The sequence below is a fragment of the Hibiscus syriacus genome, unplaced genomic scaffold (assembly GCF_006381635.1).
Source record: "Hibiscus syriacus cultivar Baekdansim isolate YM2019G1 unplaced genomic scaffold, ASM638163v2 tig00110221_pilon, whole genome shotgun sequence".
NCBI lineage: Eukaryota > Viridiplantae > Streptophyta > Magnoliopsida > Malvales > Malvaceae > Hibiscus > Hibiscus syriacus.
Window position 1 is genome coordinate 3,262,882 of NW_024062635.1, and position 13,721 is coordinate 3,276,602.

Here is a 13,721-nt window from a genome sequence, read left to right on the forward strand (position 1 = left end):
AAGATAATGTAAATGAAAGTATGCTAGTAAACTAAATTATCTCAACACTAGATGACAAAATCTTCCTTTTTTTCTTAATGAAAGCATCTTCTTGCCATCCTTCAACCACATTTCCATTCGTATTAGGGAACATGGAGGATGGTTTCTTTACCATTTTCTTCTTTTCCGACAATAATGCATCCATGATCTTTTGTTGCGACTCAACTATCATCTCGTTGTGCTTCATCTCCATCTCCATTCTCATCTTCTCAATCTCCTTTACCATCTCCATCTTCATCTTCTCCATCCTCACAGACCCTTCAGCCAAGGAGAGGAAACCATATCCTCAAGTGCATCCACACCAGGATTTCAAATCACGGTCCGAAAACGTGATTTCGTCCGCGAAATAGCGGTTTCGCTGCCATCCAAGTTACCCACTACACCAGCAATAGCGCCCGCGACGGCCACAATCACGGTAATCCCGAAATGTAAAGCCGGAATGACCGAAAACGCGACCGCGATTTGAAACCATGATCCACACCCCTCTTGACTCCAGCATCATTGTTCTTCCTACCAAGCCCTTGCCTTGAAGCAACTCCATTTAAACCCCCAAAGTCACACTAGTTCAAAGTTCCAATCAACTCTACCACATTTTTTTCAATGAAAAACTTGAGGCATTGAATCTTTTGCTCGAAATTTGAGTCACTATCACGATTAGAATTTAGATTTGGGCAAACATAATTCTTTGGTTTGAATCCCACGTTCAAACAACTCCTATCACCTAAGGTCTTAAGAGGAAACTCTTTAATACTATCGACATCCTGAGCAAAACTATGATCAAAATCAACCATAGAACCATAACTATTGCCAATTCTACCCTTGCTCTTAAAAATTTTAATTCCTTTAGCCACAAAATTCCCATTTTCATGCCATTTTAGCCCATAACCACTTCCCAATCTGTCATCAAAATTAAAACTTGAACCATACCCACCACTAAATTCATGATGAACACCGGGATTAGACCCAGAATTCCCATCAATATTTTCATGCTTCTTCGATTTCAAGAAAAACCCACAAAATACAATGACTTTATCATCTTGATCATCAGACCCAGCAACCGACGTTGATGCAAAATTCATGGAATCAAGCAGAGGATACAAGTCTCAAGAAGAAGAAAACTTGCCCGAATTTTTGAGGCTCCACTGCTTCACGGCACGGTAACGCTTCCTCAGCTTCTAGATCTTATGCCAGCACTGAACAGACGATTTCAGTCCCAGGATCGGAAGCCGAGGATACAATGTCCGACACAACATCCCAATCCAACGCTTTCAGGCTCCCACGTCGAAGAGCTAATCATTTGTCCTTGTAAGCCTCGATCAACACTAGGGTTTCTGTTTTAGTCCAGCAGGGAGGAGGGACCCGCCGTGTGGCGGCGGAGGAGGAGAAGTAGTAGTGGACATAATGATGGAGAAGAAGGTGGTCGGTGTGGGTAAGGAAAAAAGAAAGGAGCATTTGTTGTTGTTGAATGGCTTAAAAAAGAAGAGGGAGGGTAACATGAAAGCGATTAAAGAGGGAGAAAAGAGGTCGGTAGGTTGCCTGATGCCTGAGGGGGTGGCTAATGGCTATCGTGCGGTGGGAGTGGTGAGAGTGTCACGCGACAGCGAAACGCGTAAAGGGCTTTATTTTGGGGTTAAGTAGAAGTGTGGGAATGCTAGAGTCCGGCACTAAACATGCAAACCAACGATGAACCAACATCCTCTTTCGGCATCTCTCTGACAAAGAGGCTGCTCATGGTGGTGCGCGGAGCTGATATGAAAACGAGTGCTTGTTTTGGATGTAAAAGATGGTAATCTTTTTGGGCTTTTAGCGCCGAATGTGTACTAAAAATGAATTCTAATCTCATCTTTTAGGACCCATGAAGTTATTGCAATAAAAATTGGTTACAAAATCAGGCTTTTAACCTCTGTTTTGAAAATCGGATCGGATCGGTCGGTTTAATCGGGAATCGTTATTTAGTCCGATTTAATTTAAACCGGTTGAATCGTTATTAGTGAATCGACCAAAACCGCTAAACCGTTCGAACCGGACCGGCTGAAAATCGGGAAAAACCGAAAAAAAACGAGAAAAACCGGGATTTTTGTTTTTTTTAAAAAAAAATTAAACCAAAAAACGTCGTTTGTTAAACGAGCCAAGTCGAACTCGAGTATTGCTGAGCTCGACTCGAACTTAAAAACTTTAAAAGTAAGCTCAACTCAACTCAAACTCACAAGCTAAAAATTATCAAGTTCAATTCAAACTCGAAATATAATATTGAAACTTGAACTCAAAAAGGATTGAACTAAAAAAAAAAATTAGAAGCTCGATTGAAGCCTAAAATTCGAGCTTGATTGAAGTGAAAGAATAGTTCACTCAATGCTCACCAAAAGGCTCCATGATTTTGAATGCCAAATTACCTCTATTATTTATAGAAGTTAGTTGTGATGCGCTTCTATGTTTCTTAGCAATGTGAGATTGTTTTGTTCTCATATTTTTACTCTTTAGACTTTTGCGATGCTCTTCTATGTTTCTTAGCCATGTGGGATTGTTTTTAAAAAAAAATTAAACCAAACAATATCATTTTGTTATGCTTTTTTTAAGCCCAAATTTATTTTTTAATTATAGTTATATAATTATATTTATTATTTAATATGTTTTACCTTAAATATTATGTTATAGTTAATTTGAATCATTTTGTTTCACTGGATTTTATAGTTTTTAACTTATATATGTTATGACTTGCTTTGAATATGACTTGTGATATAAAAAATTATTTTTTATTAAATATTTTTGGTATTTTTATTTAATTTTTTAAATAATTATGACGTCGTCCGGTTCTTCCGACCGATTCAACCGGTTAAACCAATAAACCGATATCATGACTGGTTCATTAACCGGTCCGGTTCTGAAAACCATAACATCACCGAATCGATACAAATTGCATGATCAGGAGCAAAAACCTAAATACTTTTAAGATGGGGGGTTTGAAACCGAAGTGAATCGAACACGCAACCTTCTACCATTGCGCCACGGATCCTTTGTTGTTGATTCCTCTTTATAGTGTTTTGTAAAACTTTATCGTCACCAATTAATGTGGAAGAGTGGATCGTCAGGATTTCACTCCAGTTAAATTATTATACCGTTTTTTAATAAGCGCTTTATTTAGTCATTTAATTCTTAATATCAATTATTTTTTTCAATTTCATATTTTTAATTTTTTTTTAAAAAACCTAGTATTTTAATAAAAATATTAATTTGTAATAATTTTAACGAAGTAATTCTTGTATGTAGATACTCTTGTTACATGATACTACTATAAAACAAAGACACTAATCCTGATAAGTATAAATAAATTAATTTGTAGTATAGATGATGTTCTTCAATATTAATTTAATATTTCTAAATTTGTACACTCAATTGTTTTAAAGTGTACTTTGCAAAAAAACTCATTTATATTTATCAAAAAAGAAAACAGTAGATATGGCCAATAAAACACGCAACATGAACTCAAAAAACCATATATATACACTTTTTTTCTTATTATATATATATATATATATATACACTTGTTTTTTTCTTATTAAGCAACAGTTATTACAAAGTAGTATACGTTTTAAATACAATCAATCATTTGACAACAAACGTTCAATCACTATATTACAATTGTTGGTACTCGAACTGTAATCTCTATAATAACAATTATTTCTTTAACCACTAATATAAGATTTATTCTTTACCCTATCCACTAATATTGGATATGAATGGTGAGTATATTTTTCTAATCAATTTGAATGAGCAGTATATCTACATATGACGCAAACTCCATGCCGTTAACAGGATCCTGTGACCTGTAAGTCATCCGAGAAAATAGAGCGGCCTCAACAAGTCCTGGATCCACCGGGGCTACAACCATCTGGATTTAAACAACAAAGGCAGTGGATCAAGTTTTGTCTTCCAAAGACATGGTGAAATTTGGGAACACAACGACCACCGATGTCCCACAGTTGAGCATTGTCTCCACCATCCCCAAACAAGCATGTTGGAGATCCTAGTGGCTACTTGTGATGGAAAGCTAATGCCAAATGAATGTCTCCTATATGAACATGAGCATAGCCTTGTGGTGACGACGGATTAAGGATGGTATCGGATGTTGGTAAAACAATATGACTTGGATAGATTCTTTGGGTTTAATGGGAGGATCGAGGAATTTTAAGGAACCTGAAGGAAGTGTAAGGTTAAAGTTACATCCTTGCAAAGATTAATGTCGGAAAGTTTGTCCTGGATTTTCTGATTTTCTTGAATGCGACTAAAATTGTACTGGTATACCATCCTTCATGTATGTATGTAAGCATGGAAAAAAAATCCACCCAAAATTCATTCAAGTAGCAATAAGTTGTTCAAGCAAGTAGCTTATCCGGTGATGAACACGGGTTGGAACTTGAAGATTGGTTCATCACTCCGATCATGCGTGCGTAAGAAAAAGCAGGAATACAATAATTTGATGCAAAGTTAACAAGATAACGTCAAATGAAGCAAATAGTTGAAACTGAAATAAAATTGCAACACTTGGATATGAAAATGATAATTGAACACATAGTAGATGGTCAAAAAGAGATCCCATAAGTCTTTTAGCTAAAACATGAAAAACATCATCCTATCAAAGTAGAATAGGTCGGTTCAGCTCTCAGTTTGCTCCCTCAGCCTCCTAATAGTACTCCTCACAGTCACCGCACTGGCAGTGCTGTTCAATTAACAAATGCAGCTCTGGTAAGTTACTCAGACATCATAAGAAACGAAAATGAAATGTGAAAGGATTACAACAGGGATCCTTACTTCATGGTATAAGCACCGCCTGCTTTGACTTTCCCACAATCCTTGCAGCCCCATATTCCTACAGCTTTTCTCTTCACGGCATACTGTGATAGAAGTGTTTTATTAGAACTACATGCAAGTCATATAAGAAAGGGAAAAAGATAACAATTTTCTAAAAGATAAACAGAGGAATGCACCAAGAGACGGGAAAGGCCATAGAAATAAGGGATCAAATGATATTCAGAAGCATCTAACCTTTCCACAGAACTCACAGAAGTACTTGCTGTGTTGACTAACCTCCATCTTCTTAATTTGCTTTCTCAAACTAGCACCATAGCGAGTACCTTAATTATACATGACAAGAAATAAGAAACTAAAAGAATTTTTGAAGAGAGAGAATCACATTAAAATTTCAATTTACTCGAGAACCTATAAGTGAATAAAAACAATAAAGTATTTTTGAAGAAAATTCAAATTGCAACAATTTCAAGCAAAATCAAATCAGAGGGATACGTGATAGTATTAATCATTCCTACACCGTGTGAATACTATCTACCTAGAAGCCATCTTTAAGAAAAAACAAAGATGTCATAAAATATCCCTACCATATTTTCCAACAATTCCAGCCTTCTTGGTTCTCTTTGTCTGCATCATAAGGGAAAGGAGTTAACTACTAATTGCAACAAGAAACAACATGAGACGATTAACACAAATCAATCCCATTAGATCTTCAAAAAAACAGAGTAATTAGGTTATAAGCTATGACAATCCTAGCTTAATTCCTTTCCTACCAAACTAGTATTTTGATACTGAATCAAAATGCATTAAGTGACACAAGAACAAGTGACTGAAAACAAAACCAAGCCAAAAATATGAATAATAAACTAAATTTATTAACCCAAATTTTGTAATATGAAAAATATGAAGGGAAAACATGACGACATTGCCGAATCACTCAAACACCAACAGAACTAGTACAAAATTTCTACTTCAGCCAAAAAAGGGAGATCCATATCATCTCCAATTTCTTCTTCTTGTTTAGCTTACCGACAACGTCAACAAACAAAACTTTCACAGAAAGCATTTTTCTCATGAAACAAACATATCTACAGATATACAAAGCCGATAATAAGAAAGAACTTTTTCCACGAAATAAAGAGAAGACAAATACCATTGTTGGATCGGGAGGATAGCTGGTTGTCTGGTCTCTGAAGTGAAGAACGGCTTGTCGCGAGAATGCAACGCAATCAAATGCGAATTAGGGTTTCTCTTGCTATGTTTTTATAGAAACTGAACGACGGGAATTTTGTGTTTAGGCCCAGTTGCCATTCTAATATTCAGTACTAAGCAGGTTCAAAGCCCAAATCAATTACCATTTATACTGATTCTTGTTATTCTCATAAGAAATTATTATTATTATTATTATTATTATTATTATTATTATTATTATTATTATTATTATTATTCAAATTATATAAACCCAAACACCAACAAAAGTAGTACACAAGTGCTAAACATAATGGATTTTTCAATTAATATATATAAGTTTAATTTTACTTTTTTTTTGTTCTTTTTAATATTATTATATAAATATATGTTAAAAATATTAAATTTAGTTTTAAAAATTCAATATAATTAGAATGTAATATATGTATCCTATTTCAAATATATATAAACTTATTAGGTTTAAGTGACTCAAATATATATAACAATTTGACATTGAAAGCTTATACCTCTGGCATTCATGATGCTCGAACTCATGACCTCAAGAAATAACAACAATTTACTTACTATTGAGATCGCTTGGATTGTACAATAAATTTAAATAAGCTGGGTTTAGACACTTATTTTCGTCCAAATATTTTATACATATATGTATACATATATATATATATATATATATATATATTATATAGTTTTCTAAGTAATTTTGAAAACTTATATAATATATAGTTTTTTTTAAAAAAACATTTTTGAAAACATATAATATAATTTTAAAACATTTTTTGAAAACTATATAACATATAGTTTTAAAACATTTTTAAAATTATATAATATATGGTTTTGAAAATATTTTTGAAATATATTATATATAGTTTTAAAACATTTTTTTAAATATATATTATATAGTATTTTGTTTTTATTTTATTTTTATTTTTTTGTTTATTATTATTTACTCGTTTATTTATTTATTTTATTTTTTCAGGTCTGTCATTAAGGTCTAATCAGTCCAGGATTAAGGCTCGAACTAGCCTAGTAAAGGTTTAGGGTTCCATCATTAAGTCCAACGCCGCACGAATCATAACCGTCAGATCGAGATGGGATCAATGGCCAGGATTGCAAAACAACTAGGGTTTGTCTAACCCTTAAATGAGCAGCCAGATCTGGACCGTTGGATCTGACCCAATCCAACGGTCGAGATCAAATCAAGGAAAATTCCAGAAGTCACACCAACAGTCACAGATGGCGCGAGATTTCCGGCCGAGATCCCCGGGACTGACCCATCCCGGGGTGACCGGTCACAACGGCCACGATCGCCCTTATTTCGGAACTAACAGGCCACCGGTGGGGTATAAAGACCCCCACCAAGCCACTGCCAGGGACCACCAGGGAGAACCATCACGAACAGAGCACACAATGCCACACCGAGGGACCATCACAGTAAACCGACAGAACCCAAAACACCAACAACAGTACCATCAACGGTACCCACGGCGAGAATAAACGGCCAACAAAGATCGAGAACCTACAAAAGCAATACCAAAACACTGCCAGCAAATCTAGCCACAATAAACATCAACAACACCACAACATCATACCAGCACAGTAACCAAACAAGACTCCATTGAGTCAACAGCACATCAAAAACTCGATAACAACCCAAAATAACCAAACATCGAAACAAGAAACAGGCAAGCAACAAAGCCGTTCGAGACCCCAGTGAACACAAGAGCAGTAAATTACTCAGTACACGTCGGAAACGGGAGGAACTCGTCGGGAAACGAAGCGTCACCAACAAAAAAGGGTAAAGATCGAAGCTTTAGAGCAGATCTACGGCGTTTGGAGTTTTTTCAACGAATTTGGGGTTTAGTTTTGGGTTTACAGGGTCGAGAGGAGTGTTTCGGGCTAAGCGGTCTTTTTCCGGCCACCGCCGGCGGCGGCCAGTGCGACGGAGGGGCCACCGAAGTGGTGGCCGGAAATCGTCTGGGAGAGGAGGCCTTGAGAGAACCGAGAGAGATGATATCTCTGAGAAAGTGTGGAAATGAAATGAAAATGGAGGTGTTTGGCTATTTATATACCAGGGGTCGTTTTGCAAATATAGGATTCTTAAATCCTCTCCGCGGTCCCCCAAATTTTGAGTCGCAATTCAATGTGGTCACTACCCGTAAATTTACCTCCGAATTCCCAATTTAATCAATTTAGTCCCTGTATATTTTTTTTTATATTATGTGAATTGGTCCCCTAACTTTTTATTTGTTCTTTTGCAGTTCATTTTCTAATTCATTAAGCTCAATTTGTTCCAATTTGATCCTAAGTTTTTATATTTTTTACCTATTTTTATTTATTTTTTATTATTAGCATTTTGTTTGAGTATTTTTTTTATCTAACATATTTTGTTTCAATCGTACTTCCAACCAATCAAAAGGTAAGTAATTCGAATCGGATTTTTAAATTTCAATTTAAATTCTTAATTTTCGTAATAAAAGACAACCGACAAATTAATTGGTACCGAAAGGGCGGTTCAAGGGTGCTAATCCTTCCTTGACCGTAACCGACTCCCGAACCCGACATGTTTCTGGTACAACGCAGATCAGGTAAGATGGTGTCCGACCCACCTAAATTTGTTTTAAAATGGTCGGTGGCGACTCCAACCCATTTATTTCAAGTCGAAGCCCAATTCCGGGGTCCAACTGAAAGACGGTTACGACAGTTGGCGACTCCGCTGGGGTCAGGTAAGTGAGTCAGGCCGAAATTAATTTTCGGTTGTCTTTTTATGCGAAAATGGTAAATTTTAATTTTAATTTATTTATTCGATTCCAATTATTTATCTTTGATTATTTTTCAAATAAATAGTTGTACTGACGTTGTTAATGATTTCAGATTTTTTCAAAATTGTCATCTCTTAGCTCTAAACCCGAGCTCCGAACCCGTTTTAAGTTGGGGTGAAAGTGACGCATTCGTGTGAATTTATTCACCGCATATGCCTAACAAGTAGCCTTCGGGATTCATATACCTTATGTCTTCGTGTGAATTTATTCACCGTGCGGGCATAAGGGAATGTGTCCTCTCGAGTTTAACTTAGTCCACACAAGCTTGTGATGGGTTTAGGACTAAGGGTCTGGCAACCCCAAGGGGGCACCGGCAAGGAGAACTCGAGTACCGTTTTTAGAACCTAAACCGGGAGACTATGGAGAATTAGAGCCCACCCCAAAACCTCATTCCAAACCCTAGGCTGCTTTGATTTTATTTCCTGCTTTACTTTCTGTTCAAAGCATGCGAACTAGACAAATATGCGGTTAGCATTTGTTTGAAATTAGCATGCGGGATAGAAATTATGTCCGGGTAGGAATGCTAAGCATGTTCGGGTAGATATCATGTGGGGTAGGATTTTTCATTTTATTATTTTTGATTTACCTCACTAACTTTTTTATTTTGTCTTCTTTTATTTTGTTTTTGTCATTCGTATCATTTAAAAGAGGTGTTTATCCACAAAAAACGTGTTTGTTAAACATGAATAATTTGCATTAATGGACAAAGGGGTTGTAATACAAGAGATGAAAATACAGAGGACAGTCTACAGGGTGACTATGTGTCACATTCAATCCAGAAGACGGGGTATCGGCAATCGAAGAATATGTCACTTTGCTACATTGACTCTGAATGGACCAAAATTTACACCGAGCACACTAAAGTCAAATTTTTTAGAGGCAAATGTTGCAGGGGCAAGACGAGGAAAAAGTTAACCCGAAGATTCCTTTCGAAAACTACGAGAACAAGATGAATTCCAGAAACAGGTCGATAAGCTTCGGATGGAGGGCTTCAATGGCACTTTCGTTAGAAACAAGCTCGGCAGAGAGTGAAAGTCGGAGATGTAGTCTTTCGAGACAAACAGCTTGTCACTTGCACATTTTAGCCAAAGGAGCCAGAACGGTTCGATAGGGTTTTCAACTGGTGACAGACGAAGGCAGAAGACTACTCAACATGTCAGAAGCTATCAGGATATTTTTGTCTCTTAAAAGATAAAACATTTTTGTCCCAATAAAGATTATTTATAATAACAGACATGTTTTAGGATCAATGCCTTGAACATCTCATGCATTTTTGCATTTTGCATTTTGCATCTACATTCATTTTAAGCATTTTCATAAACATGAAATTTCTTCACGGAGGATTCGATGAAGTGGTCTTAACCACATGACACCACAGGGAAGCAAGATTTTAGCAATTGAAGAAAAAATGAAATCAGTACAACGAGAGCTTGATCAGTTGGTTATATGACTAAGCTTGCCAGGATGATCTGAAAAGAGTCCACATATCCTGAGGGCTACGATGTTGAAGTTGTTTGCAGTTACCCCAAACATTCCTCTGAAAACTGTAAGGCGCTTGCCGAAGAAGGGGGTATTGCATATACTATTTGCACCTAGAGGATTGTTTTGTTTGAACACGTCTTTGATCTTTTGCTTAATCTTTTAAACGATTGAATTTATGCTACTTTCTAAGGTGGAGCAATTGAACAAATTTTAATCTTTAGTTCTTCGAATATAAAATGAATTAAGGATTCTTTTAATTCTTCAAGAATTATAGATTTTTGACATGTGACAAGATTAGACCTTTCTTATCCTGTCTCAAACCCCAAAATAAAATACATTGATTCTTTACCCAAAATAACTCATGGTCATTACCAAAAAAACCAAATTTTGACATTACCTCCCTTAGAAATTCTTGAACATTACCTTTATCTTTTTGATACACCCATACCTTTCTTTGAGTTAATAAGATCACACCATTGTCTTTTTTTTAGACTCAAAATTAACTTTTTTACTATTAAAACCCAAGGCATTGAATTGTTCATTTGAACATGAGCATTCTTCTAAGACATAATTTGGGGCATCTCGACGGGAGCCTGAACATTGAGATATGTTGGGAGCAATGAGCAGAAAAAACAATTCATTCGAAATAATTCTATCACTCATTAACTATATTGTTTTCATGTGAATGAAATTAATCCTGAAAATCTATCCCCCTGGGGATACATCTTTTGTGAGGACTTCCATGTATGAAATGATAAACGGCTTTCTTTCTTCATCCCTTCACAACAGGAGAAAATATATATCCCTTGTATCCCCTTTTGAGCCTATAGTATTTTTCTTCTGATTCAACCCTAACCAAGGATCACCCTCCACACTGGGGGGCAAGGTGGAAGAAATATGCTCACATGAGTGAAGACATCAAAAGGTGGACCAAATAGCAAGTGCGAAGATTCAATCAGAACAAAAACAAAAGAAAAAAGAAAAGAAGCAAAAAAAAAACAAAAGAAAAGAGCAAAAAAGCAAAAATCAAAAATCAAAAAGAAAAAGGGACAAAAAGTACATGCAAAGATTCCCTAAAGACAAATGGCACATCAAGCTTCAAACTATGAGATTGATCAAGCACAATTATTCCCGAATCACTGAATCACTTCACTTGAAGATCATAGAGCATCAAGAGAAAGAGACATTTTGAGCAAGACAAGATCGAGGGCATCAGAATGAATTGATCCTTGGTTCAATACCCTAAAACACTTGTTTGGGCCCATTTATCCTTTTCTTTCATAACCATGAGCCCTGGCCTACATTACGTGCCTTAAAAGTCTCTTCTAATCATAAATAGATTTATAAACAAAAGAGACTATCTTCAGATTTCATCCCGCCCATCAGGATTAATCTTTATTTGCAAAAAATAATGTAATTAATGCATGGTAGAGAAAAATAACAAAGGGGGGTTCAAGACGTAAATTCTGAATAACGCCTTGAAACCAAAGGAGGGTTCGAGTTGAAAACCTGAAAAGGCGGCTCGAATATAAAAATTGTACAACTGAGGCGATCACACAAATTCCTTGATAAGGCATCGCACAATCCGAGTATGACCACGGATGTTGGGAGTCAGAGAACACTTCCAGTAGAGGAGCATGCAGGCTACCCCATCAAACCTTTGAGCATCAAATGCCAAACATTTGACCAAACACAATAACCTGAAACTTTTTTATCCTTTCCTTACTTAATCATTTCCCAAAGATAGATTTGATCTTGGCACTTGTCAAATAGCTATAATTTATTGAAGGATTAACATTGTAATTAATTCTTTGATATCCGATGAACTCTAGTTTTATGATTCGTCTCAATTGTAAAACCGTAAAAGTAACAACATTTTCAAAAACTTTGGATCAAACATCTTTCAAAACTCTTTTAATTGATAACTTTGAAAATAAAAGAGAAATAAAAACATTTTTTTTAAACAAGACAGTCTCTCTAGAGTGGATCTTGATAATTGACATGTGACTCTTAGACACAAAACTCAGGCTTAAGCAAGAAATGAGGAACATTTGGGGCATCGTCGAAGATTCAACATCAAATATTGGGGCATTTTTGGATACTGAGGCATCATTTGGGGATTTAACATCCTAATGCAAATTATCAGACCTTTTTCAAGAGATAAAATATAACCAATTCATGTTACATGCATTTTATGCATACATTTTAGAGCATCGTATTTATCATTTTCCACATACATAATTTTTTGCAGCTTTTAGGGTCAAGTTTCGACTTCGAGACGAAGGATACTCGATTCAAAAGAACCTTTAAAGATTCATGTTGGTTGTTTAACTCAGCAGCAAGAAGCTACACTTCGATCAACTCGACAGATTGAAAGTTTCTCTCGAAACAACACAATTTGCTCGAGAGTGGATTTCAACTTCACGACGAAGGATATCTAGCTCGAAGCCAAACTCCACAATAAAGGGGTCTCCACGATTTCAACTTCACGGCGAAGGGAATTGTGTCCACCCACAACATACAATACTTGAATTTCAACTTCATGACGAAGGATATTCAAGTCAAGGCTCAACTTCACAACGAAAGGGCCATCCGCGATTTCAACTCCACGACGGAGGATATCGTGCCACTCTAGACAACACAAGTTCAACTTCACGACGAAGGGACCGCTGGTTGTCAATAAGCAATTTCCCAATTTCAGAGCCAATTTCAACTTCACAGCAAAGGATATTGGACTCCAGACAACGCAAGTTCAACTTCACGACGAAGGGACCGTTGGTTGTCAACAAACAACTTTTCAATTTCAGAGCCAATTTCAACTTCACAGCGAATGATATTGGACTCAAGACAACGCAAGTTCAACTTCACGACGAAGGGACCGCTGGTTGTCAAAAAACAACTTCCCAATTTCAGAGCCAATTTCAACTTCACATCGAAGGATATTGGAATCAAGACAACGCAAGTTCAACTTCACGACAAAGGGACCGCTGGTTGTCAACAAACAATTTCTCAATTTTAGAGCTAATTTCAACTTCACAGCGAAGGATATTGGACTCCAGACAACGCAAGTTCAACTTCACGACGAAGGGACCGCTGGTTGTCAACAAACAACTTCTCAATTTCAGAGCCAATTTCAACTTCACAACGAAGGATATTGGACTCCAGACAACGCAAGTTCAACATCATGACGAAGGGACCGCTGGTTGTCAATAAACAATTTCCCAATTTCAGAGCCAATTTCAACTTCACAGCGAAGGATATTGGACTCCAGACAACGCAAGTTCAACTTCACGACGAATGGACCGCTGGTTGTCAACAAACAATTTCTCAATTTCAGAGCTAATTTCAACTTCACAGCGAAGG

The 13,721-nt window shown here is 36.4% G+C and overlaps 2 protein-coding genes across 3 annotated transcripts; both read right to left on the reverse strand.

Moving 5' to 3' along the window:
- Window positions 1-31: 31 nt before the first annotated feature.
- Window positions 32-1,118, reverse strand: LOC120114229 (protein FIP2-like). The gene is made up of 3 exons (XM_039135196.1): window positions 717-1,118; window positions 509-599; window positions 32-297 (listed from the first exon to the last, which is right to left on the reverse strand). The coding sequence occupies exons 1-3, from the start codon at window positions 1,116-1,118 to the stop codon at window positions 32-34; spliced, it is 759 nt and encodes a 252-aa protein (XP_038991127.1).
- A 3,498-nt stretch (window positions 1,119-4,616) lies between these two features.
- On the reverse strand, window positions 4,617-6,071 carry LOC120114246 (60S ribosomal protein L37a-1). Of its 2 annotated transcripts, XM_039135211.1 has the most exons (5): window positions 5,999-6,071; window positions 5,433-5,472; window positions 5,083-5,171; window positions 4,849-4,931; window positions 4,617-4,756 (listed from the first exon to the last, which is right to left on the reverse strand). In XM_039135211.1, exons 1-5 carry the CDS (start codon window positions 5,999-6,001, stop codon window positions 4,693-4,695), a joined length of 279 nt encoding a protein of 92 aa, XP_038991142.1. In that variant the 5' UTR covers window positions 6,002-6,071; the 3' UTR covers window positions 4,617-4,692. The 2 variants fall into 2 exon arrangements, with proteins under 2 accessions (XP_038991142.1, XP_038991141.1); XM_039135210.1 differs by lacking the exon at window positions 5,999-6,071 and having other exon boundaries at window positions 5,433-5,478.
- Between the last annotated feature and the right edge of the window lie 7,650 nt (window positions 6,072-13,721).

Bases quoted from the DNA above. Each gene is read 5' to 3' on its own strand.
- LOC120114229 (XM_039135196.1), bottom strand. From the start codon at position 1,118: ATGAATTTTGCATCAACGTCGGTTGCTGGGTCTGATGATCAAGATGAT. The intron at 600-716 runs GTTTGCCCAAAT...ACTTTGAACTAG, and splicing joins GATTCAAACCAAAGAATTAT to TGTGACTTTGGGGGTTTAAA. The intron at 298-508 runs GTTTCAAATCGC...CCTTGGCTGAAG, and splicing joins CAAGAGGGGTGTGGATCATG to GGTCTGTGAGGATGGAGAAG.
- LOC120114246 (XM_039135210.1), bottom strand. From the start codon at position 5,478: ATGCAGACAAAGAGAACCAAGAAGGCTGGAATTGTTGGAAAATATG. The intron at 5,172-5,432 runs GTAGGGATATTT...TGTATAATTAAG, and splicing joins TGGAATTGTTGGAAAATATG to GTACTCGCTATGGTGCTAGT. The intron at 4,932-5,082 runs GTTAGATGCTTC...CTTCTATCACAG, and splicing joins TCTGTGAGTTCTGTGGAAAG to TATGCCGTGAAGAGAAAAGC.